Below are 23,429 nucleotides of genomic sequence, written 5' to 3'. Positions count from 1 at the left end.
TTAAGTAATTTATTTCAATACATTTGTGGGTTAAGACTAATAGGGGTCGCCCTTGCACATTTTCTGGAACGAGTTTAAGGCGTAGACAGGAATCAAGTCGTTCACATGCAGAAACATGCACGAGATTGAAAAATAACATTATCGTCGCCATCGCTCTTAATGCCTGTCTATGCTTCAAACTCGTGCATGTAGAATAAAATGTGAAACAGCGCCCTCCGGTGGGACTTTACGGTGGAGTCATGGGGTTAGCGTTATTTCACTCAGACGCTGCCTCAGCAGCTCATGTGATATTCACGTGAGTGAAGCTCGTCACGAAGGGCACACTTCCCCAGAATCAGCAAAACAATTCCCTGGCTTTCAACGTAAGTTGCTTGACACGTTAATGATGTATTACATGAAATTGTAAAATTTTAAAGTATTTAAATACAACACATGTTAGGCTACCACACATCTTCGTCACGCTTAATGAGTAGGCCTATTTTTTTTTTAGATGTCAGTCGTCATGTTGGAACAGTATCGAGAGAAAATTCGCACAGAACTCGACCATGTTGTGAACTTCTGGCTGACTTATTCTCACGACACGAAATATGGGTAAGCCACAGTATTATGCGTTTTGATTTCAGGTTCAATAAACTGCTAAATTTAGCTTGCGATGACCGCAAACTGATAAAACAGACAACAAAACTCAACATATAGTTAAGAGAACCTGGTTATTAAAATGAACTTGTCTTATGGAGTCTCTGACCCGATCGTATCGTAACAACACATATTTTCAGCTGTCTACACATTTAGACTCACACTCTCACGCTCACTACTGAGACACTCACACATACAATATGTAGCCTACTAAGCTCTGCACAAATATATATACTCGTCTGAAACACTTTGGCATGCATATGAGAAACACAAACGTATGCACATGTACTTCTGTCACATACACATGCAAATGAAATAGTTTAATGTATGCAGGATAAATATTTATGATTATCTATCAGAAACAATCACGCATGCACATATGAAAAGTGTATATAAGACATCCTAAAGTAGGGGTGTTCTGAGAGCTATACCATATGCATGTGTTGTTGATACAATAGTGTGTTGACGCTGTATTGATGGGAAAAGAGGGGGCTGGTTTATAGTGAGAGATACGACAGCTGCACAACCTGCTGCCAGACCAACCTTTAACTGTGTTGGGGCCTTTGCTTCTTACAATGTTACAATCTTACATTGAGACAAATATTAAAGGCATCATCGTTGATGCACTATTACCGTAGCCATTGAGATAACATGTATCCCAGCCTTCCCAGAACTCTTAAACAAAAATCAAAATTGCAACACTTGATTGATTTAAAACATGTTCCTGCTCTATCTGAGCTGTGGTATGTTAGAGCAGTAAGCATGCAGAGCTTGTTCACATCCATCCATGGTTCAGAGATTTTTTTCTTTTAAAGATCCCCATTGCAGCACTTTGGTCCATCAAGGTTCTCTGCAAATAATACGTTTCTATTTATGATGTGTAACTAAACTCCTGCATCTTAAGCCTCTATCTATAAGTCTATTATGAAGTCTAACCCGGGGTTCTTATGGCGCATTTCCACCGCAGGGTGCGGGTCGGTTCAGTCTGCTAAGGTGCGGCACGGGTCGCGTTTCCACCGCCAAAAGTGGGCGTGACCCGGACTGAGCCGTATTGAAAAAAAGGGTTAGGGTTAGGTTATAAAATTGCTCCACAATTCATATTATCTAGAAAAACAGTGTGTTTAGATAGTATGTGTAGAGTGGTAATTTTGACCCTTAATCTCTTTATTCTTCGTGTAGAGGGTTTTTCACTTGCATCAATAAAGAAGGACAAGTCTACGATGATTTGAAGTACGTCTGGTTGCAGGGCAGACAGGTAGGTCACTTCAAAGACACATAGGCCTACATGTTACCTGCACATCACATATCACATTGTATTATGATGGTTATGCCCTATTATATTTTAGGTATGGATGTACTGCCGTTTGTATAGAACAATGGAGCGCTTTCACAAGCAAGAAATTCTTCAAGCTGCAAAAGCTGGTGGGTAAATTATATTTCATTCTTTAGGGTTAGTCTACATTTTGAACACATTCACTTTTTTTCTTCTTGTCTCCACTAGGGTGACACGTTTTTTAACATTTCCATTCTGTGCAATGATGTTTTTTCTCAAAGCTTTATTTAACCACCTTGGCCCCCATGGTGATACTATAGAAAGTGCTGCAGATGTGTCGAAACACCTTCAAATCTGTATATTATCATCCAATAAAGAAACATTACAAATATAATGCGTAATGCTTACCAGTGCTGAAAATGTATCATTTTATTTTACTGTGTTTACATGGTCAACCTTAACCCAATTATGGACCTTATTCTGATTATGGTAATATTGCGATTAAGGTGTTTACATGAGTTATTAAAAGAATACTCTTTTCATATTCCCCGTTTACATGTAGCCCAGCATAGACTGATTAAGCAGTGTTTCTCACAAACACTGAGAACAACTGCATTGACTTATTTATTTGTAACCCGAATGTTCCCACGATCCTGCAGTGACCGGAGGACGCTACCAGACCAAAAATGAGGGTTACATTTCCATAGCAACGCTCTACCCTATACTATAATTTCGGTTTTCTTATTGATTATTATGCTCACGAACAACTTTGAAAATATGAAACTTAAACGGTATCTGCTCGCGTACAACATAATAAATGTGAGACTTGTGTGTCACGAGTAAACAACACGCGTTGTAAGTCACAGGGCTGCCAACTTTTGGGTTTTGGCCGGAGGGAGATTCTGTAGAATCTTGTAATGCATACCTTTATAGCAGGGTCCCCGGGTGTAATTGTTGACGGGGGGAGGGGAGAGGAGTGTTGGATTGCGGGCGATCAGCATTGTTGACGGGGGGGGGGGGGAGTGTTGGATTGCGGGCGATCGGCATTGTTGACGGGGGGGGAGTGTTGGATTGCGATCAGCATTGTTGACGGGGGGGGGGGGGAGTGTTGTATTGTGCGTGTGTAAACAGGCAAAAGCGTGTGTCACACGGTGAAACCGTGAGAGTTGGCAGCTCTGAAGTCAGTTTGTTGCCATAATGTGACTCAGTTGTCGGCTTGTCGCAAAATGCTGCGAATATTCTGAAAGGACGTTATAATGCGATTAAGGTGTATAGGCCTACGTGTCTAGAATGTGCCTCAATAATCAGAATATGAATGGAATACTCCACACACCTTATTCAGATTATGCTTATTCCGAATATGACCTTAATCTAATTAAGGCAATCGGAGAATGGTGTTTACATGACAGCGTCATATTCTGATTAAGACCTTATTCCGATTAATATTGGAGTATTAATGTATTAATGTAAACGCAGCATTGTAACATGATGAATGAAATCTTTTAGAATCCTGGGAAACCATGACAACTCAATGCTTATATTTGGTACTGCCAAGTACTACCAGCCCCAGCCAAAATGTTCTCTCCATATGCCGCTTTTCCACCGACAGATCCAGCTCAACTCGGCACAACTCGGTTTGGTTCCAGGCACGTTGCGTTTCCATCTAAAAAAGAACCTCTTCAACGTGGGCGGGTCGTAGAAAAGAACCTCTTCAATGTGGGAGGGTCGTCATTAGGTTTTAATCCCGGGAGACGGGATTCCCGGGAAATCTGATCAAGACTATTTCCTGATTCCCGGGAAAGGTTATGATGGGAAATAAAATAAAATAAAAAGCGCAATGACTGCGTGTCTATTGTTGTCATACGGTAACGTTGATGGAGGCGAAAATTGAGCCCTGGGAAAGGAACGACACAAAAACGAAACAGCGAAATGCTGATCCGTGTCCCCCTCGGGAGCGGGTCCGTGGACTCCAGCCACGCCGGACTCAGCTTAACTTTGAGTGATTATTCCGTTTGCAGCCGCTGGCCAATCAGTGGCCAGCAGCCTGTTTACGTCACACAAAAGTACCTGCTCAGCTCGCTTGGAACCTCGACGGAGGTGCTACTAAAAAAAGTACCCGGTACTAGTTACCAGGTACTTTTTTTGGAGATGGAAACGCAAAAAAAGGCAGAGGCGAGTTGAGCTGGCACTGTCGGTGGAAAAGGTGCAATAATGTGATCGAATTCAGCACATTTCTTTTAAGTATGAAGACAAATAATTAATCTAATCACGTGTTTTAGGTGCCTTTGATGTAGTACTCTGTAACACATATCCATTTCCAACAATTCCAACGAGATACAACACATACAAACTAAAGTGAGGTTTGTGGAATTTCGACGAATATGCTGACGTGAGCTCTGCTTCATCTGGCTCATCTGGGTAAATATGCTCGTGCCCGCCACGTGCACTCCATCAGGAGACAGATAGCTTGGGAACCGCCGTAACACCGGCAGCAGCGAAGGATGACTTCATTGATGCGGAGTCTGGTCTTGGGTCGTGCTGCGGTGCTAACTGTTCCTGTAACTATTCCTCATATTGACAGACATGCATAGTTTTCAGGTGGTTCACCGGGTTGCTGGTGTTTCCACCTCGGGCTGAAACAACACTGCAACACAACTTACAAAGTATTGTTTGTTGGTCGAGGTCGGAGATCTCGAAACCAAACTAGTTCCAAACGACAGAGTTCCTCATGTCTGCATGTTCCTCATGTCTGCATGTTCCTCACTGTCTGTATGTTCCTCATGTCTGCATGTTCCTCATGTCTGCATGTTCCTCACTGTCTGCATGTTCCTCATGTCTGCATGTTCCTCACTGTCTGTTCGCTCATTTCTAAAATGCAGGACTGTTTTTACTTGTTACTTGTTTACTGTTTTAACACCAGGGCACTAAAATGTAGATCCATTCTAATATTTTACATTGTCAAATTTGATTAAAATATAAGTAATGAATGAAAATCTCATTTTTTGTTCCGACACATTCATATATATATATATTTTAAAAAGTTAATATCATGAATGTGTGACGATAAGTCGACTGTCTATCTGCTTTAAATGTCGACTTAGAGTAAAAAAGTCTTTGGTCTGGCATTGTAGTCCACTTCAATGTTTGACGTGTGTTCAGACTACATGTACAGAGTCTGAACACATGTACAGAGACTCTGTACACACACACACACACTGTTCTTCAGACTCTAGAGCTGACAGAGAATAGTGAGAGGAACAAAAACATCCAGTGAGTGGCAGTTCAAATTAAAAACTGTTTTTCATTGAGGGTTAGGGTGAGGGTGAGGGTAAGGGTTAGGGTGACGGTTAGGGTTAGGGTGAGGATGAGGGCTCTAGAGTCTGTTATGGGTCTTTTTCTTCCAGCTGGGATTCAAGCTCAACTATTCAGCTATGGATTATAGCTCCTTAGTGACTCTAATCACTACACTAATGAAACAGTATTGTGACAAATAAGTTACTTGTGAAAGGAACACTAATGACATTTGTGTTTACCTCTGTTCTTATTCTTTAGGTGGAGAATTCCTCAGACGGTTTGCTCGTGTTCCCAGCGACTCTCCTACATGGAAATGTGCCTTTTGTTTAACCAAGGACGGGAAAGCAGTGAAGGTTCAGCGCTCTATCTTTAGTGAGTGTTTCTACATCATGGCAATGGACGAATTAAGCCGGGTCACTGGAGACAAAGATATGCAGGTAAAGCATTTAGAACCTTTTCCTGTCTGTTTTTGAACTCGACTTTAGGGAGTATATTATGTAGATATATATATATATATTATCAAGACTCTTGAGACGTGGTAACGCTGCTACACCGGCCCACCCTGGGATGGAGATCCCCAACAAGAGGAGAGGATACCAACGTTTAGTTTTTATATGTAGAACATATCCAAAGAGAGAGATTAGACATTTTATATAACAATTAACAACAATTAACTTAACTAGGTTTCGCTGGATAGGAAATTTTTATATACACACACATATATATATATATATATATATATATATATATATATATATATATAGGCAGTTAATTAGTACAATTGTAAACCAACAGTTACTACAAGTGTAGTTAAATTCAAATAAGTAGCACCACAGATTTGGGAATTGTAAACAGGCTGTCACTTACTGCAAGTGTAATTGAATGTAAAGTAAGTGGAACTAAAAACAAAAATTAATTCTGATATGAATGTTGACATACTGTAGGTATATACCTGCAGTATGTCTGTGTGTACATATATACCCTCAGAAAAAATATTTAAAGGATATTTTTCTAAATAACTCACTCAACCCAGAAAACAAGAAAATAATATTATTATATTATTATTATTAATAATTTATTTAAAGTTATTTTATTTGCTAATTTTAGTTTTATATACACATACACAAAATATGCCGTTACCTATTCACTTTGTGTCAAATCTTCATTTCGTAAATATTCTTTAACATCCCAGGGAAAGGCAGAAACCTATCGACACTTTTATCTGGTCTGAATGCACGTTATATCAGAAGACTGTCCATATATGGATTGCAATAAAATTCCTTATTGTTTTTGTAGGCAGAAGCAGAACAGATGCTGGATCACGTCATTCACTGGGTCAGAGTGGACGCTTCAGAGCTTGGCAGGCCCAAGCTCCCTGGAGACCAGCCTGTGAGCAGCTTGGCTGTGCCCATGATGGTGCTGAGTCTGGTCCAACAGCTGACAGAGGAGCGGGACCAGGATCTGGGCCAGAAGTATCGAGAGACCGGCCACTGGTGTGTTCAAAAAATCCTGCAACACATTCAGGTAAGACTGCTGGATTTACAAAAACAGATTTATAGGCAGATAAATAGATGGTTTCCTGGTGAACATTCATCTTCATGCCAAGGGACATAAATGAGAGCTTTCTTATTTACAGACTCAGAGTTTCTGGGTCTTTGAATTGTACATACGGCAACTTTAACAAGTTCCGGCTAAACAAGAGTCACAGAAGAAGAACCGTTCTTCACCTCGATGTTCTTCCAGGCCAACATCTAAACTACTGTTCTCTTCTCTCAAAAGCCATTGTGGTACTCTCTCAGATGGTCAATGGCAAACCATAGTCGGTTCAGTATCATGCAGTGGTCCCTCCTCTACAGCAGAGGTCCCCAACCTTTGTTACGCCACGGACCGGTGTTACACCGTCTTCTGTCATCATAAAGTGTGACACCAGGGGTCGCTGTTGTATACTTTCTGCAACATGCACGAGCGTAAAGCGTAGACTGAGTTCACTACTCATAAACATTGTATTAAAGCCTAGACTGAGTTCACTACTCATAAACATTGTATTAAAGCCTAGACTGAGTTCACTACTCATAAACATTGTATTAAAGCCTAGACTGAGTTCGCTACTCATAAACATTGTATTTAAGCGTGGACTGAGTTCCCTTCTAATGAACATATGGCCATCGTTCAGTCGGGATGGTTGTTAGTTTGGTTAAGCTGAAGCAAAGCCCGGTACCAGGTTCCGACCCCAACGGACCGCTGCTCTATTCACGTGGGACTGATGCCAAAGTATTTGTCAGTTTTTGAGAAATCGCCTCGTCCTGATTGGATGAACCGTTTGTCAGTCTACAACTAACAGATGTAGTTGCTTTCGCAGTGCTGTGTGTGTAGCAACTATATCTGTTAGTGTTAGTGTTAGAATATATAATATAAAGCAGCAGAAAGTACAGCGAATGTACCAATCCAAACAGAGTGATTCAGGAATCGTGATAAGGAGGCTGCTGGATTTCCCCAAACCACCGTTAGCCTTGTTCTTAGCTTCGAAGATACAACTAAAATAAGTAATGTAAGTGCTTGCTAACTGTTGGCTTCCTTCTTATTTCTTGGCAGAAGACATTTTCCACTCCAGTTATTTCAAGTAAATATAAAGGCCAATACCCTTTGGGCTTGCATTATTGAATGGTCAAAATGAGGATAGCAGGGCCTTTATTTAGCCAGGTCTCCATTAGAAAGTCATGTTTACATTTGAATTTGGCTGCGAGTTCATTACAGTCCCGTTCCCTCTGAAGACATTGTTTTGTTGTTACGTTTTTTTACCTTTGAGCAACTAATTGATTGCTATTGCAACAACGATGTACTGGAGGAGATATTCAGGCTCCTTTGCCATAGCTTCCTCCCTCTCCACCGCTCTGTGTCTTGAAGCGACTCCAACACAGCCTCATGCAAGACATCAGCCCTGGACACAAGGAACCAGTTAGCTGCTACTGCTGTAAACGAGTTAACTCAAATGAATGGAGACGAGAGAAGCATGATTCTGATGTCATGGAGGGTACTTTTAATTGAGCGATTTAGAGCCTCCTCGAGTTTCTACACAAGTTATTTTTAATTGATATACAAAACAAGTGAGTATTAACTTCACTTTCTTCTTGTACAGAGAGGGGGCATGGCTGTCTTGGAGAATGTTTCTGTGGAGGGAGCTGAATTGAATGGTTGCCAGGGACGACTGCAGAACCCAGGTAACCTTTTTGGTTGCATGAACACTTTGAAACTTCTATGCCAGGATCTATGAATATGCTACTTATGGCATCCCCCTAGAGCAGGGGTGTCAAACTCAAACTGTACAGTGGGCCAAAATTTAAGTCTTGGACAAGTCGCGGGCCGGAGTTGTTGACAATTAACTCAATTGTATTGAGTTAAAAAGTTTGCAGATGGTCTAGACCCTATGTCACGACTCGAATGAACGGGAATCAAGAGCAGATCAGAATAACTTCTGGAGTGATTGAAATTTATTCAAAGAACAGTCCAGCAGGCAAAACAGAGTCCAGGTACAGGCAGGGTTCGCAGACAGCCAGGCAGATAGGTACAGGCAGGTACAGGCAGATAAAGACAAAGACAAAGACGACAGGCCAAAGACTTAGTCAAAAACAGGCAGGGTTCAGAACTGGAAAAAACTTTTAAATCTCTTAACTAAGAGCTTCAAGCTAGTCACACTCACGTGGCAATCAGGTAACATATAGTACACGCTGTAATGATCTGACAAAGTTTACTGAAAAGGCAGGGTTTAAATACTCAAACTAATCGCCCAAAATGAGAAACAGGTGAACAGAGAAAATGGCGGGAAAGAACAAAGGCAGGAAGTAGCCCAAAAAAGGACATGGGCGTGACCCCGGGCATATGACTAAAACCACATGGCTAAAACAAACAAAGTCTAGAACTGTCAAACTCCAACAGGTAGGGGGAGACAAAAACAACAGTCCAAGCGGGAATCCTGACACCCAAAGCTTTTCGAACAAACGACAAATGGCCGTTTAATTAAGATAATCAGCCAGCAACGTTTTTAGTTCTATCAACTATACGACTGGTTTTGATTGTAGTAATCTTTATAAGTTAGTAGTACTGTTCAGGTTTACAGTTAGGATGAAAAGTCATTTTCCCCATTGTCAGCTTTTCCCATCTTTTATCACATTGCTGCATAACCGTGATTTAAACATGAAATGCTTGGCACATAGAATGACCCAGTATGCAGCTGGATCCGTAGCTTTGCAGAGTTTATGGTGCAACAAATCTTATTTGATGACAAGCATTGTCTCTGCAAAACAAACTACCGTCCACGTTCTCCTGTTCATTTGAAGGTTGATAATAATCCTTTCTTTTTATTTTTGAGCTCCACGTCGTGGCCCACGTCTGCATGGCTAAACCTTTAACAATATATTTAATTCCAAAAAACGGGGAAAGATCCAACGCAAATCCTCAGTTAGTTTTTTGGTTAAGGTGTTCAAGGGACTTTCCACCTGCTTGGACAAGCTTTATTTACTCCACAGCATTGGTTCTAAAACTCTGTTGTGCTATTTAGTGGTATGCAGAGGAATCTCTGTGCATTTAAAAACATACAAAATACTAGTACAAATGGAATTAACCAAGAGATCATTAAAATGGGGTTTAAAATAAGTTTTGCCGTTCCTGTAATATTTTTGTTTCAATATCATGTTTCGTAGTTTCATATGTTTCGTAGTCTGGTGTAGCGTGTGCAAACATCCACGATTACAAGCTAAACTGACGCCAAGATATAAGAGCTCAAATTATGAATGGTTCAAAAACACTGCCATCGTGGCTCCAAACGGGGACTATTGGAAGTGTGGAGAATATTTCGAGCAGAACTGTACAAATCTGAAATGGACGATAGTGAACCGAGCACAGTGTGTGTGTGTGTGTGTGTGTGTGTGTGTGTGTGTGTGTGTGTGTGTGTGAAAAACTGTTATTCTTAATGTTGTTACTTGCTTTGTGTGTGTGTGTGTGTGTCTGCGTGTGGTCCTATTCCTCACATACTTACTTCTTATATGACTATGTAGGCCATAGATATTTAATTTATTTCATACTGCATGTTCGTGGTATGTTTCAGAGTTGCAAGTTCAATGCAGCAATCTTCATTTTTGGTAATAGTTGCAATTGAGTAGGATTTGACCAAATCGAACTGAAGACACTTTTTCCCATGTTTGGTCTGTGTCACCTCCTTGACCTCTGCTTATTATAAAAGGATACAGCTGCTAATAGTTATTTTAAATGATGTACTCTTGAATGCGACCGAGGCCAGAGCAATCTGCAGAGAGACACAGAATGTGAACTTGCTAGATCAGGAGGATCTCACAAGGCTGCAAGTGTGAAGCATTGTGTGTTGAATTAGAGACATTTATAGATGCTAACAATGTATCCTTCATGTGCATCTACCTGGCGCCCAGGACATGCCTTAGAAGCGGGATGGTTCCTGCTGCAGTACTGTGGAGCACATGGGGATGATTCACTTCAGGTGACGGCTATTAACAAATTCATTGAACTCCAGTTTCAAAGAGGCTGGGATAAAGAGCACGGTGGACTCTTCTACTTCTTGGATGTGGACGGTCATTGTCCTACACAGGTATTTTGTTGTCTGTTTCTTTAGCTCATGTTGGTAACGAACAATTAGAATTAAATCATATTTTTACATTAACATTTAACTTAAAATAATAATAATTATAATACTGTCCTAATAATTCTAATTGAGTCCAAGGAGGAACTTATTTGAGTGATTTGACATTTACAAAAAAAATAGATGGCCTACTCATCAGTTACTGTGAAAGTGGAAAAAAATATTGAAATGTTAGTAATACTAAAATGGTATACAAGCGGTATAGTTGGTATACATGTTATTCAATGAAACATACTGTCTATCATCTGGCAAACATTCTCCCTGTTGATTTAATCATTTCCAATTGTCCATCCTATTTGTTCCTTACTTATCCATGAAGCTAGAGCAAGGCAGAAGAAAAACAGTCTCCATGTCAGACACTAAGGAAACATTTGTATATTCTTTAATATTGACACAAGTATTGATCTTTTTTTATGTTATCAGTTGGAATGGAGTATGAAGCTGTGGTGGCCTCACTGCGAGGCTCTTATTGCCTTGTTGATGGCTTACAACAACACCAAGAAACCAACTCTCCTGGACAGATTCTCTGAAGTTTACGAGTACACCTTTAGCCATGTGAGTTAATTTCTGTCCCAAAATATTTCAGGAATTGTAGGTTGATTCTAATACACAAGGCAGTGACTTTCATTTTATTGTACCTCTATTTATCATCGTGTTCCGTAATAAGTTGTCCAATTATTTTCAGTTCTCCGATCCTGAATATGGTGAATGGTTTGGCTATTTAACACAAGAAGGGAAGGTGGCATTGGATTTCAAAGGAGGTCCATTTAAAGGTAATACGAGATACTCAATCAGGAATGGTTTTCTATTCAAATACAGATGCGGCCGATGGTGGAACTAAATCTGTAGTCTTTATATTTCCATTAAGTAAAAATAATATATATTTTTTCCTGATGAATTAATATCAGTGGATGAATACAAATAACAATGAATACAAAAATAATATCATAGTGACAATACAATATTTCAATGCATCTGGTGAAAGCAGACAAAATTACAAAATCAACTAGTCCACACCATTGTGGTTCGCTATAATATGACAGCTAGTGGTCTGCTCCACTAGCTGTCATATTATAGCGAAGCGACACCATGTACCATTGCTAGTTCAATGATTTCACTGTTTTATACATTGATGGTTTGTGCACTCTGCTGTTCCAATCGTAGATCAAACTGCGGTCCCCTTACACCGTATTGCTGTCAATAACCAATATCCTCTCTTCTTCAGGTTTCTTCCATGTCCCACGGAGCCTGTACATGTGTGAGCGTATCCTCGATGGGCTTCTAGCAGATAAAAACTGAATCCGTTCTAAATCAGTCACAACATCAGTTTGTTGCAGTTTAATTTAGCTTTATTGGTTGATATGTAAAGCCATTTTGAACAGCACATTGTGATCACCCCAGTGCTATAATCGTCAAAGAAAATATTGTAATTTGCACATTATGCCAATCGTGCATTTCTTAAATCCAGGCCAACTTCGAAATGAACTTGTTTTATATTCATGCAATCTATTTTTAAAACGTCAATGTACTGTATATGTTAACAAAAATCGAAAATGTTAATTGTGTAGTTCTATCTTTTTTAATCTGTGTTCCTTCGTCGCAATCCTTTTTCTTTTGAAAAACAGATAAACAGAAGCAGAAAAGCTGATTCATTAGTTCATTAAGCCGTCTCATTTTCTAGATACAATTTGGTTTTTGGCCCAAGTGAAGGAGTTCAAGTACCTCTGGGTTTTGTTCGCGAGTGAGGGTACGATGGAGTGTGAGTTTGGCCGGAGAATCGGCGCAGCGGGGGCGGTATTGCGTTCGCTTTACTGCACCATTATGATGAAAAGAGAGCTGAGCCGCAAGGCAAAGCTCTCGATCTACCGGTCGGTCTTCATTCCTACCCTCACCTATGGTCATGAGGGATGGGTGATGACCGAAAGGACGAGATGGGGGGTACTATTGAATTAGAGCCACTGCTCTTCTGCTTAGAAAGGATCGTAATCCGAACCACCTCCATAGGCACATCTCCCTAGGGAGGTGTTCCATGTCCAGTGGGGAGGAGAGCTTGTGACATGAATGTTAAACCTGGACTAACTTGCTCTCTTCTGATCCCCAATAGTTATGTGAGTGTTTTAGCAGCTGAGACACTGCATTGTTTCTCAAAGTGTGGCAGAAAAAGATGATTCACTTAATGTTATTATGCTATAATGTAGAGTAGAAGTTTATATAAAGTGTATTTTATAACTGCTTTAACTACGGAATAGAAGTGTATTTTAAGTACAATACTGTTATCCTGCATAATACCAATCAGACATTATGCTGATAAAAATGTGGTAGGCTACCAGATAATACTTATAATGTAAAAATCCTTAGTAGATTGACTTCTTAAGTACACAGTACCTTAGGGCTGGGTATCGCTGGCTACTGATACCAACAGTGGCCTACTCTACATTATATATAATTATATATATATTTTTTTTCCTACTTCACTCGATACCCATTATGTGAAAGGACACCACTCCTCCCCATCCAAATTATATTTACACTAATACATTTTGAAAGTGTTCCAATTATTAACATATTTATTAAATAACTTGAAAACTGTTCAATAAGGAATTATTTGGGCAGTCATTAACAGTTCTGAAGAAAAATTATATCAGCCTTCTCTTGGGCAAAGCATGCTCCTTCCTGGCTGATTGCGTCTCCAGCACTTGGAAACATTCGCTCCACTGGAGTGGAGGATAGTGGTGGATTTCATGATTTGTTTGCTTGATTCAGTTTGTGTCAGTCAGTTCGCCAAGAAGAATCAATCAGAATCGTTTGTTTGTTCGTTCGTTCAGTCGCGTTTCCGGTAGCGGTGAATCACGGTTCTCAGCTGAGTCGGTCGGCAATACTGCAAACGGGTATCAATCAACACAACATGAACTAAGTTCCTTCAGCTGAGGAGCGCTTCATCTTCGGAATCGGGATGTTGTTGCCCGGCTGGCTCTCGTGACGTCTCAGTCCTCGAGTCTTCACCACTTAACACAGTCAGTGAACGAACAGCGACTCGCGAGTCAGCGACTCAGCGACTAGTGGGTGAGTCTGGGAGTCGAGTCTCGGAGAACGAACGATACGAACGAGAGAGAACTGAAATCAGGTCAGTTCGTTCTTGTTTAAGAGTCGTTCATTCGAACTGATTCGTCCGCAAACGACCCATCACTAGTGGAGGACGCCTGGGCTCATTTATAAATACTGGCCAGGTCAAACATGGGGACAGTCCCTCTCCCCTCCCACCACCACCCAGCAGGATTGGTGGAGGGCTGCTCTGTTTAAGGGAGGGTTCCGGTTGCATAGCAGGAACCAGCTGTGTCTGAGGCATGGAGAGGAACAGCAGGAGGTCCTGAAGGAGGAGCGACCAACAGTGTTTGGAGCTCAGACCTGACGTGGAGGGCCGTCAGGCAGCTAATGGTGTGTTCCAGATGCCTTGGACGCCAGCCTTCCGAGTTGCACTTGTGACGTCATTTCCTGCCTGGTAGCATTCATAGCGTTCCCGTTCGTCTTTGTGATTGTGTCATGTCATTGGCTAGTCATTGTTATTGTTAGCTACATTAGTCTCTTGAAAACAAACAACACACCAATAAAGTTGCCTTGCCTTGCAAGGCAAGGCAACTTTATTTATATAGCACTTTTCATACACAAGGCATACTCAAAGTGCTTCACATATAAACATTGTCATACAATAAAAAGAAAATAATAGATAAGTAAAAGAAAAAAAGTAAAAATAGATAGAAAATAAAGGCTAAGTTAAAAAGGATTTTAGAAAGTGCAATGTATTTAAGATCAGATCAACAGTCTCTGGTATACCCACGTCGGGACAACCCGACCTAAAGGAACTTGGTCCTTTCTCTGGGACTCCAACCCGACCTAAAGGAACTTGGTCCTTTCTCTGGGACTCCAACCCGGATTCTAGGACTCTAACCCAGAACAACCGTCTCTCTGGTATCAGATCATGTATCTCTGGTAAAAATAGAAAATAAAGGCAAAGTTAGTAATAAAATTAAAAATAGACAGAAAATAAAGACAAAGTTAAAAAAGCATTGTAGATTTAAGATTTAGCAGAAAGCTAAAGCAAACATAAAAGTCTTCAGATTGTATCGCAAGCACATAAAGACTGTGCAATGCATAAGTTGGTGATTATGTTTAATAATTGTATTAAAAGAGTAATACAGATGTTATATTTAATCTCTTGCAAATTCTCAGTTTTGTTTTAATAATTAATGTTTCATATAATTGATATAGCTAGTCCTTTGCATTGTCACAACATCACAATGACCAGTGCCCACCACCATTTTTGGAGCATTGGATTATTAGTTAGCATGTTGGTAGTAGTTTTTTTTGGTTATTGTTTAGTAATAAATCAACAGAGACATTGTTGTGTTTGAAATTGCCACAGCTTCTCATGCAAGAGATGGCAAAACTATTTTTTATTGAGCTTAGGTTAAGTTTGATAAGTTGATTCAGGATTTTAAAGAACTTGAGGACTCAATATGGCATGCATTATCATTTATAATGTAAGAGCCCAATACTGTCAATACAATAAAATAAAGGCAACAGCAGCCTAAATAATACCGCGCAGTAGGTGGCGGTGGTGCACGTTTCGTTGTTAAAGCGCCATTGAAGCACTTCAAGAAGAAGAGGAAGATAAATATGGCCCAGTTCATTTGCCGGTGGGCGGGGCTGTTTCTTGGTAACACCTGATTGGCTGACGTCAAACTCAACGACTTTAGGAAATCCACACTGGCCAGTTTCATAACATCAAGGAGAGGTGGCCGATGCTGCTATGGCGCTCAAGGGTTTTGACAAGTTCTGCAGTCTAGACGGATCCGACCCGTTCTGGGTATGTATTATGTATTTCTGTCCGGTGTTTAAGTCATTGAGGTCGATGTTGTTAAGTAACCGGCGTCCTGTGTGGCTAGCCGCTTACAGCTTAGCTTACCATGGCTGGAGTTACAGTCAGTTCAATGTGTCACTATGAACGTTACCCAACTAGTGGTAGTTAGGGGTGTAGAGGTAACCCCTAACCCTAACTAGTGGTCGTTAGGGGTGCAGAGGTAACCCCTAACTAATGGTCGTTGGGGTAGAGGTTGTGTGCGCTGTGTTGCTGTGATGCGCTCCAGGCTGCAGACGGCGTCACGTCGGGGCTTTGGGGGCAGAGTCACAACAATCCGCCAACATTTTACACTTGTTTTCACGGCTTGCCTGGATACTTCTAGAATAATTGTGTTAATTTATTGAACGCTGAATTAAATGAATATAAAATACCAACAGCCATGGTAAATTTGTGTCTTCTAAAATAAATTAAAGTTGTTGCGACCTTGATTTCTACATAACACAATATAACATAATAATCTAACAATAGAAAGCCTTCATAATGACCATGATGGGCTTCGCATTGTATGCATTTCAATATTGCATATTTGATTTTGCAGTGATATTTGTGCTTCTCAGCAAGTTATTTCATGCTCACAAGAAAGGAAGGAAGGAAAATAGCATTTTAGGTAGAAAGAGAAATTATAACATCTAAATGATTTATTGAACTACACATTTGCTTGATGAATAAATGCCTTTGGATTAGAGATCCAGGGTGTCATTAGTTCAGATCTTCAACTTATACAAAAATTGCATTTAGAATTCAGCTTGGCAAAAATAAACTTCAACTTCCAACACAGATCCATTTGAAACATGACCACATGTTTATAATTTCTCATATTTTTTCTTTAAACAGACATTGACCTACTTGTCATTTGAATATCAAAACATTAAAATCTGTCTGTGTGTGCTTTAGGGGTGGGCGGTATTGGCTAAAATTAATATCATGGTCTATGAGAAAATAATGTGCAGTTGTTTTTGTTATAAATACAATGCAAACATTCAACATGAACAAAGGTAATTTGAATTAAATATGATGTCAAATTAAATAAAACATTCAAAGAACACAGGAAAATAAGAATTAAATCAACAAACTCAAACAGCATGCGTTATATGCATGCAATGCTTCTTGTCATTAAAAAAACGTAGATCCTAAAGACATCATAGACAACATAAAATATCTATAGTGCGTGGTTAATCTAACTATTACAGTGGGCTGCTGTCTGGACTGTCAGAGAAAGTCTAAACCAGCCCTAGCCAAAAGGTTCTCTCCAGGTGCTACTAAAAAGAGGTGCTACTAAAAAAAGTACCAGGTACTAGTTACCAGGTACTTTTACAGTACAAGGCTTACAGTACAAGGCTTATATCAGAACCAAAAGTTGGCACAAAGCTAACCTCAGTATGAAGAACTTGGACAAAATGAGTATGTGGTGGTGCTTGATGCTTGGATTCGCCTGTTTGGGTCCTAATGATACTGCGGTTGATTTGTTCTGAGCGGCTAGAATTTCAAACTTTGAAAACACTTGCAAAGGCTGACCACATACCCTTGTTGCGGAATCAAGATAATAAATATGGGCAGAAACGCCCATTATTGGGTGTTGAATATGTTTTGTTAACCAGGGTATTTAGAAATACAGAATGTATGATTTCATTACCATCAAAAATACAGACTCCTTTTTTTTATTTTGGGCAAGTCATTTATGAATATTTAGTCTTCTTCACTGAAATTGTTTAGTTTAGAGGCCAGCCTGGGTAGGTGGAGTTCCAGATGGTGGGGTTAGATATGATATGAACAATGTTCATATCATATCGGATGTTGCACAAGCCAAGTGTTGAACTCCTCTAAACTTGATCTTGGCTTCATCCCCAATTTCAGCAGAATACCCGAAACCACAATATAATAAAGATGATAATCTTGATAGTTGATGGTGATAATTACGCTTGTCTATTCTTCTACCCGTCAGTAAAGGTTTGACTATATTGGTTGTCAATTGATTGAATTAATCCTGAGAACTAACCATGTCACTTCCTTATTTCTTATCATTTGGACAGGACTGGAATCGCTCGTGGAATACGTCCAACCCAGACCTGACCCAGTGCTTCCAGAATACTGTACTGGTATGGTTGCCTTGCCTTTACCTCTGGCTGTGTACCCCAGGCTACCTCATTTACCTCCACCGCCATGACCAGGGATACATTTGCATGAGCAGCCTCAACAAAGCCAAAACCGTGAGTGAAGCATGCATACTGAAAAACCTTTTAAATTGGATGATGGTTTAACTAACCCTAACCACATTTAATCATTTAATAGGCAAAGCAGATATTTATATCCATTTTTCGTAAAATCTATTTTTAGAAACCCCAAGCGTAGAAAATAGAAAATCTGGCCCAGGGCAGTTATTTAAATACATTAAAACGTAGGTTTGATAAAGTACCCACACAACTCGCTGATTACAACTACGACCGCTCCTGCGGCTAGTGAAACTGCAATTCCCTGCAAATATTTTCTTTCTTTATGTCAAGCACTCGACATAAAGAATTCTACTCGAATATCAGACAGTTCGCCCGCCTGTTAAAAGCACTCAAGTATTTATTTTATGCACAAAACTATCACTTTTTGTCATCTCTAAATTCAGTAAGATTAGCGTTACCAAACCATCTCAAATTAAGTCACACTTTATGAAAAGGTAAGTCGACTACGTGTCAAAACGGGGGCGGAGTTGTTGACGGGGGGGGGGGGGGGGGGCGACAGCCGCAGCAATTTAGCGCTCGTCCAAAGCAACGAGAGATCTAACGGGTATTTTTGGGCGTGATATTTGTTGCGTGTGCGTGAGAGCGTGAGATATTTATACTTAAAAATCGCGTTAAAATAAAAATAAATTTAAAAAGCGCAATCAATTTGTGGCGCTCGTTGTTGAATCTGTGGCGCTGCGCCACACATTGGTCTATGTATGGGAAACACTGTATACCCTTTCATCAATCCACAAAGTTATGTAATCTGTCGTTAATGGAAGTAAATCATTTACAATTTATATCCTGAAAGTAAACAATGTTTTAATTAAACCTTGCCTATTTGTGGGTATAGGTCACTCTAGTTATGTCTGTAGTAATCACAGTGTTGCCCCTTTCAAATGACTGCAAATAATGAGCGAGGGAGTGGATCAAAGAGAAAAGCTCAACATTTATCTCAAACTCCAAAACTTCGGTGCCCCGGTGGCGCACTGGGCTAAGGCGCATACCATATATTGGGCACAGTCCTAATCGCTGAGACCCAGGATCGAATCCGGCCTGGGTCATTTACTGCATGTCTTCCCCTCTGTCTTCCACACTTTCCTCTCTGTCTCTCTCTATAATAAAAGCTGAAAAATGCAAAAAATAAATCTTAAAAAAAACAAAAAAACTCAAACTTACACTAATGTAAGCGAATCTCGCCCTTCTTGCCTTGGCCTACCTGCATGTGAAAACAAAATGCTTTTCTCACATCGCCCCTGATGAACATTAAGTCTACAGGCATGTCAAAAACTGTTTACATCAGCTGCGATGAGAATATGTGGCATATTCCTATAATAAACGCACCGGTGAAAAGATGGAATACTCAACCTATAGCCTAGTGAAGACGAGCTTATGCTCCGTCCTTTCACTACCATATCCTCTGTATTGAGAGTAGGGATGTCAGTTTTGGTCAATTTTGCTTTTGATAGGCCAATACCCGTTAACCGGTAACAAACTCGTTAATTATTCAGAATTTTTTTTTAAGCGCTGTCCATTTAGAGGTGCTGACATTTTAACATTTGTGTTGTAAATGTCTTACCTTTTTAATTTTATTTTTCTGTTGGCTTTACTGATGTTTATTGCCGCATTTTGATCAGAGTTTAAGTAAGAATTTGATAAAAAGGTTGGATAAATACGGCTCCAGGTCTGTATTGGTCCACATTATCAAACAAGCCTAAATGGCAAGCAAAATAAGACTAATCCTGTTCCTACATTAATAAATCAGTTGAGAAAGGCCTTGTTATTAAACAGTGGTTTACTGAACAAACTATTGGTCTTTCTTAAATAAAAAAAGGTGTCAATACTGCGTTCTGATAAAGTACAATTTTACAATTACAATCTGAAAAGTAAATCAAAATAATTATTCTCAAATAGATTAAAAAAATATATAAATATACATTAAGGTGCAGAATTTAGAAAATGTACTGTAGAAAATAGCTGTTGAATGCTTCACATTAGAATTGCCAGCTTGATTGTTCTTATTTTATTTTTTTGGATTGTTGCGAAGTTTTCACATGACACTAAAATGACAAATCATTGAGTTGAATTACTTTATTTGCACCAAGGTAGATTCTTTACAGCTCTCACAAGCGGATAAATCAGTTTAACCAATCACATTCGGATATGTTTGACATAGTCACCATGGAGACTGTACAAGTTGTCGGCATGGCAGAGGTAACGGCCTGTTAACGTTTCTCAACGGTGTTCTTACAGCATCCATAGTGGTAAACTACCGTCATAGACCTAGAATTATCTCTGTTACATGATTGATCATTCATCTCGATAGTGGCCGGCGCTACAAGCGATTGTTTACTTGCACTGCGGACGTGAATATCGGTTATTTTGATAACATGAAGGGGTGCAGTTGGTTTTTTATGGATTTTTACCAATTATTAATACTGTTATCAAATTATTATTTTATTTAATAATTATAAAACTTTTATAAAAATATTAAAAATATATTATAAAATATATTTTATAGTAGTTGTAGTAGTGTTTCTGAGCCTCTGTCAATGAAGTCTTCTTCTCTCAGCGATGCTAGAAATAACCAACAAACCATATATTCACAGTACCACTGCCCTCTCCCACTGGTCATCTTGAAGTGCGTTTTCTGAAATCAAATTTAAAGAAAATTCCTTACCTTGCAGTGAATTATATAAAATGGATTCCAAACACACAAAATCTCACACACTTTTGCAAAATCACATGTACCTGCATGTTATTCTATGGACCAATTCCGGAAAAATGTTATGACTTATTTTCTACACATTTACCTCAATTTATTTTAAATTATAAGTAGTCTTTTTTTAATGATCTGTCCTTCCTCCCTTCTCTTTAGGCTGTTGGTTTTCTACTATGGATGATCTGTTGGGCAGATGTATTCTATACCTTTTGGGAGAAACAGCAGGTCAGTAGTGGGCCTCCATCCGTCTACCTGGTCAGCCCTACTCTCCTGGGCATCACTATGGTGAGATTTATTTTCTTTACAAATGTTTACATTTGCCTGTCAACATTTTCCACACTGACCAATATGTTTGTGTCCGCCCAAATAAATGTTACTAGGACCAGAAGAGAATGTATGTTTGTGTGATATTTGCTCTATATAGAACTGACTGACTGATGCTGTTACCGTTACCTATAACAACAATTAACTGGCTGAGCAACGGTTTAATTTATTTTAAACACTGGCTCAGCCATAAGTACCGTATACATTTTCTAGATTTACTCTTCAATAGCTTGGGTATTTTGTATTGGATTTTCATAAATTCAATATCCAGTGCTCAAGACCATATTCCACTAGTACCACATACTTTTTAATTTGGTGGCTAGTGTTTGAGTGTATTGTTTTGAATTTATGCTGATGCTAAAATATGACTTTTAAAATGGTACCATCAATATTATATTTGATTGTTAATGATCCTATGGGGTATTATGCACATCAGTTGTGTTTAATTTGTGTATGGTGAAGCATTGTCGTGCCTCAGCCACAGTACCTCACTAAACGAGTCACACTGGATTCCTACTCGTTTCACAAAAAAGGAGATACTGGTGACTAACGTAGAATGCAGCCTTACGGTCTTGTAGATAATAAACAATAATTATGTGTCTGGTGCTTTGGTTCACAAATGGAAAAATTAGAACTACGACTGGTTGCCAAAGTAATGCCAGAAACGCTAACCACGCAGCCAATAAAAAAATCGCAGGATTAAATAATATTCACTCATCCATGCCGTCATAACTTCCAGACTGGACTACTGCAACAGCATCCGCTATGGCTCACCTAACAAAATCCTCAATAAGCTTCAATATGTCCAGAACTCCGCTTCCCGCATGCTCACCTCCACCCACCACCGTGATCACTTCACCCCTGTCCTCCAAAACCTCCACTGGCTCCCAGTTAAATCTAGGATTCACTTCAAAATACTACCCACCACCTATAAAGTCATGAATAACCTGGCCCCTCCTACCTCTCCGACCTCCTCCTCCACCACACTCCTACCCGTTTCCCCGGTCTACGGACACAAACACACTCAGAACCCCCAGGACTAAGCTCTGGCCCTGGGGTGACAGTGCCTTAACCTCCCTCTGGAACTCCCTCCCCAACCACATCCGCAGGCCCACACTCCCATCATTTAAACAGGCCCTCAAAACCCACCTCTCAGTCCTGTTGACTTTATGTTCATCTGGCGTGATGGGAGAAAAGCATTTTGTTTGCACATACGGGTAGGCCAAGGCGAGAAGGGCGAGATTTGCTTTCGTTAGCATATAGATGGAGATAAATCTTGAGCTTTTCTTTTTGATCCGCTCGTGCTCCAGTCATTTAAAGGGACTCTGTAGGCAATGGCACCCACAGCACATCAAGATAACACAACATTCATCGTTTTATTACTATTATTTTCTTTTTAAATAAATATTTATGGACTGGCGGGCCTGTACAATTGTCTTCTATTTTAAGATGATAATTTTGCATTATTTTAACCACACTGTAGGATCAAATTAGGTAAAATCGTTAACTAAAAAAACAATGACCAGTGTTGCTCATGCATGTGGAGATATGTTGAGGCATACGATTGGTTACCAGGCAGCCAATGTAAATGCCTGTTCTATTTTGAATTAATTAAACTAATGCCTGTTTTCTGAATAAGCTGCCTTAATCTAAGATTTGGTTTTGAAGGAGGAGTTATTTGAGAAAAAAACAAATCATATAAAAAAATTCAAGGCAGCTGCACTCAGTGGAGACCAACTAGAATATCTGAGACAGAGATAAGTCTGAGTGCAAATACCAACGAGTCCAAGACAAGTTAGTAAAAAAAACAACTAGAGTCCGAGACCGGCCTCGAGTACTACAGCCCTGCCCTCCAGTACTATACATGGGATCTAATTAAGTGGAGTGATAATAGCACCTGAATAAAATATGTTCTCAATTCCATTCTTTTGTTTTTATTAAAACTGGAAACAAACATGAAAAATATAGAAAGGATTTTCTCCGGTTACATGGTAAATTAAATAAATAATTTTAAATGTATAAACAATTAAAAATAATACATTTAAATGTTGTGGGATTAAAATATGTAACCTAAGTTAACCTATGTTGATCGAGAGTAAAAGTCTGAATACTTTTTATTATCAATTATTTCATGGATTTATGTGATGTGAGCTTGTCCCACACAACTACATCTATACAAATGTATATTAATGCAGATAATATTCAGTAATTTTGTTGTTCTCCAAACCTTCAGAGGCTTTATTTGACTAACATATCATAACTTCAATTGTATGATTTTTTTTAATACAATCATAGTAGTTATGATCATAATCATAACCCCCACTTTAAATTGTTTTAATTTAACTTAACATTTAAAACTTAAATTGACTTAAAATTGATTATTTTTT

General features: G+C 39.4%; 2 protein-coding genes across 4 annotated transcripts in view; both read left to right on the top strand.

The window, feature by feature from the left end:
• The first annotated feature begins 313 nt into the window (after positions 1-313).
• Positions 314-14,004, top strand: renbp (renin binding protein). Its single transcript, XM_084469304.1, has 11 exons — positions 314-362; positions 491-591; positions 1,816-1,891; positions 1,983-2,058; positions 5,462-5,640; positions 6,500-6,727; positions 8,340-8,421; positions 10,642-10,817; positions 11,292-11,423; positions 11,554-11,641; positions 12,094-14,004. Exons 2-11 carry the CDS (start codon positions 491-493, stop codon positions 12,165-12,167), a joined length of 1,212 nt encoding a protein of 403 aa, XP_084325430.1. The 5' UTR covers positions 314-362; the 3' UTR covers positions 12,168-14,004.
• Positions 14,005-15,170: 1,166 nt separating this feature from the next.
• The window catches only part of abcc1 (ATP binding cassette subfamily C member 1 (ABCC1 blood group)), a 60,545-nt gene continuing 52,286 nt past the window's right edge, over positions 15,171-23,429 (top strand). For all 3 annotated transcript variants that reach the window (XR_014633656.1, XM_084469426.1, XM_084469427.1), the window contains exons 1-3: positions 15,171-15,732; positions 17,817-17,993; positions 20,875-21,003. Coding sequence is in view for 2 of the 3 variants with exons in the window: in XM_084469426.1 (XP_084325552.1) it covers positions 15,676-15,732; positions 17,817-17,993; positions 20,875-21,003 (363 nt within the window). In the remaining variant the exon portion in view is untranslated. The remainder of the gene's footprint in view (positions 15,733-17,816; positions 17,994-20,874; positions 21,004-23,429) is intronic.

Source organism: Micromesistius poutassou, assembly GCF_964030765.1.
Source record: "Micromesistius poutassou genome assembly, chromosome: 6".
Lineage (NCBI taxonomy): Eukaryota > Metazoa > Chordata > Actinopteri > Gadiformes > Gadidae > Micromesistius > Micromesistius poutassou.
The sequence above is the reverse complement of the archived record's forward strand: the minus strand, read 5'-3'. Positions and strand labels throughout refer to the sequence as shown.